General features: G+C 37.9%; 1 protein-coding gene across 1 annotated transcript in view; it reads right to left on the bottom strand.

Annotated features, from left to right (window-relative positions):
* Positions 1–1,697: 1,697 nt before the first annotated feature.
* The window catches only part of LOC122554848 (integrator complex subunit 3 homolog), a 42,811-nt gene continuing 41,148 nt past the window's right edge, over positions 1,698–3,360 (bottom strand). The window contains exon 10 of the mRNA XM_043700194.1: positions 1,698–2,637. Coding sequence (XP_043556129.1) covers positions 2,408–2,637 — 230 coding nt within the window. The 3' untranslated portion in view covers positions 1,698–2,407. The remainder of the gene's footprint in view (positions 2,638–3,360) is intronic.

The following is a 3,360-nucleotide window of genomic DNA, read 5'->3' as shown; positions in this document are numbered from 1 at the left end:
GTTGAAAAGCAAAAGCACAATGCCACGCACAGCACTTGTGGCAGAAGCTACCTGTCAATGTCTGGCCCCCTCAACTATCAACAAAGATTTGAAATAGATGTGGAGCTGTTTGTCTATCAGCTTTCAAAGATGGAAGGATGCGAGATCTTCACTTTTGCAGCTTAGCACGTGTCCTTCTTGATGATTGAGAGATACCTTTGACTCCAGAAACAGTGCAAAATCAATTTATTTCTTCCACAGGTCAGACAGTATAGCATTAATGCTCAATGAAGTAGGAACATTTGATGCAGATAGCTAAGCAATTTTTAGTAGTACTGACTTGAAAATCTGTTTCCTGGAATCATGCATTAGAATGTATAGAATGTAATTGTTGTGACATAGCCACATATGTGCATAAATACAGTTTACCTGTAAATTTAAACATTTTAAAGTAGAATGGCAAATACAGAAAGTATCGTTGTAACACAGCATCCGTTGTGGACTAGGCCAGACCACTCAGCCCAGACCATAACTTTGGATTTTGTTTCGGTAAGTGTACAGTGAAAATTACCCAGAGTGAGGTAGCTAGGTTGACTACTAGATTTTAAAACAGACAAAAATTTATTCACAAAATTACAAATGAAGCACAAAGAACAGAATGAAGAACTCCTACAGAACTCAGTCTATCCAAACTAGACTTAATTATGTTGTTCGGAAAATACACAACAGTTCCAATAAGCAAACCTCCCTAAAAAATAGTAAAAAATGGAACAAATGCTTACAGGTTGAAGTTAGAAGGGCAGCAGGGGAGAGAGAGTATGTTTCCACCCAGCTCACTGTTGAATTCCTAACTAGTTGGGATGAACTGCTCAGCTAGACAGCTGGCTACTCCCCTTTCATTATACAGGTCCCTTCTATAACATGACCACTTTGGCCTGAAGTCTCATCTGTTTATATGTAAACCAAAAGGCCTCTCGATACCCTTTAATCTCTGTACCAAACCAGTCTAATTGGAACCGGGAGATGTTTACGACCCCTCTGAAAAACACGAAGGACACAGTATCCTTGAGAAAAGGAACAGCTTTTAGAAAAAAGGAACCAGCTTTGTGACAATCCAGAGTCGAGAGTTTAAAATACTTTACATTTTTATGAATGTATTTGATTGACATTTAAAGATATGAATTAGGTGCAATATTTGATCAACTCTATCTTACAAATACTTACTGCCACCACACACACAATTCACTGAGGAAGAAAGTTCTAAATTCTGAGAGAAAAATGTTCTCCTCATCCCTTTCACTAGAGGGCGACCCATAATTTTTAAACAGTGCACAGTAGGTATGGACTCACTCACAAGAGACCAACACATAGCAGTAAATGAAGACATAAACTGCTGGAAAAACTCAGCAGGTCTGGTAGCATCTGTACAAAGAAATCAGAGTTGATCGTTTGGGTCCATTGACCCATCTTTTTTGTTTCTGATTTCCAGCATCCACAATTCTTTGGCTTTTTTTCACTTAGTTGGAAATTCTCAGTGAAATCATAAAAGTGAGCTTATAATGTACTGTCCATAACAAGTGTGAGAACATAACGTTGCAAATCCTCATGCATATTTCACACAGTCCAATCTCCCACAGGTGGAATGGCTGACCTGGCATTTCAAAGTTAAAGTTAACAGACCTCCAAAGTAATCAATGTGGCCACCCTCATATTTCATCTTTTATCCTTTATTTACATGAATTTTCATTTTTGTTTCAACAGTTCAAAGAATTATTCAAAATACACATGATGGATGAATCAAAAAACAGGAGTTCTTGTTACTCTGAGCAATGCTTTTCATAATCTTCAATTCTATTCATAAATATATCTCTATTTCTGAGCATCATCAATTTATTTCTAAAAGATTCTGAGGAAATGGATGGGCGTAAAGTGGATCGGAGAGCCAACATTCACAAATACAGCCTTATTACTTATTAGTCGGGTAACATTAACCTAACTCGACAGGATCTCATTCACACAGACAACTCATTGAAATGAAATAGAATAAGGTATCTACAGTCTTAAAATGTGAAATGTTTGACCATTTAGGACATGGATGAGGAGAGTTTACTTCACTCAGAAGTCTCAAAATTGTTAAAAGTCATTAGCCTGGAGATATCCAATCCTTAAATATGCTCACAACTGAGATTAGTAGATTGGAAATTGAAGTATTGGCTTGTGGTGATGCTATTGAAGTAAGAGGTCAACGATAATTTTATCGACTGGGTCGCATGACATACTCTGGTTCTTATTTCCTATGCTGTATATTATGCAATATTTGTTGTATATTTTTACAGTATTATTTTACTAAACTGAATTTGTCATATTTCTAAAATTGGATTCGAAACACTGAATAAACCTTGATCGAATAAGATGAATATACATCAAACTATATATCAGGAGGCTGCAAATTATAGGGCGTATCCACCGTGCCTAAAGAATATGTGCCAGAATATTTATTTGCATAGATCACTGCCACTATTATTCCAACAATAATTAGCAGAGCTAATCCTACAAGGACTCCCAATATGATGGTTGCCACTCTGAATCCAGGATTTTCTGGCTGGATCTGCACTGTCTGTGACAGGGTTGGGGCCACAGTTGACACTTGTGTGGTAGCTGGAACAGGAGAAAAGGAGAAATTATTTTAAAAACCTGCAAAGATTTAGCACCTCTTGTGAGAATATATGTGTTGAGTGGCATATGGAGCAGAATTTTCTTTAAATGTACTTTAATTTTCTTTAAATAGACTCCAATGAATTAGATCATCTAATCTCTTATTTTAACCTAAGACCTGAACAAGGAAGCCATCTTGGTTTTCCTGCCCAGCCAATCCTACCAGGAGCTGGTTCTGGAACAGGAAGAAGCCCACAAAGGTAAGGTTAATTATTGTAGGCCAGGAAATGAAAGATAGACCCAAGCCAAACCAATTCCCTGATAATAAGGAACAATCTTCCCCAGTGGGTTTAGTAATAGATGCAGAGAATGCAAAAGCAAGGAAGTGATTTTGCATCTTAAATGGCCAGACCCCATACTGAGTACTGTGGTCAGTTCTAGATACCTTATTTAAGGAAGAGTGTGGACGCTTTGGAGAGGGTGCAGGGAAAGTTTACGAGGATGTTGCCTGATATGGAAGGTGCTAGCTATGAAGAGAGGTTGAGTAGGTTAGGTTTATTTTCATTAGAAAAAAGGAGATTGAGGGGGGAACCTGATTGAGGTTTACAAAATCATGAAGGGTACAGACAGGGTGATAGAGACAAGCTTTTTCCCAGGATGAAGGATTCAATACGAGAGATCACGCTTTCAAGGTGAGAGGTGGAAATTTTAAGGGGGGTACACGCG

The sequence above is a fragment of the Chiloscyllium plagiosum genome, chromosome 12, assembly GCF_004010195.1.
Source record: "Chiloscyllium plagiosum isolate BGI_BamShark_2017 chromosome 12, ASM401019v2, whole genome shotgun sequence".
In the NCBI taxonomy this organism is placed as follows: domain Eukaryota; kingdom Metazoa; phylum Chordata; class Chondrichthyes; order Orectolobiformes; family Hemiscylliidae; genus Chiloscyllium; species Chiloscyllium plagiosum.
The sequence above is the reverse complement of the archived record's forward strand: the minus strand, read 5'-3'. Positions and strand labels throughout refer to the sequence as shown.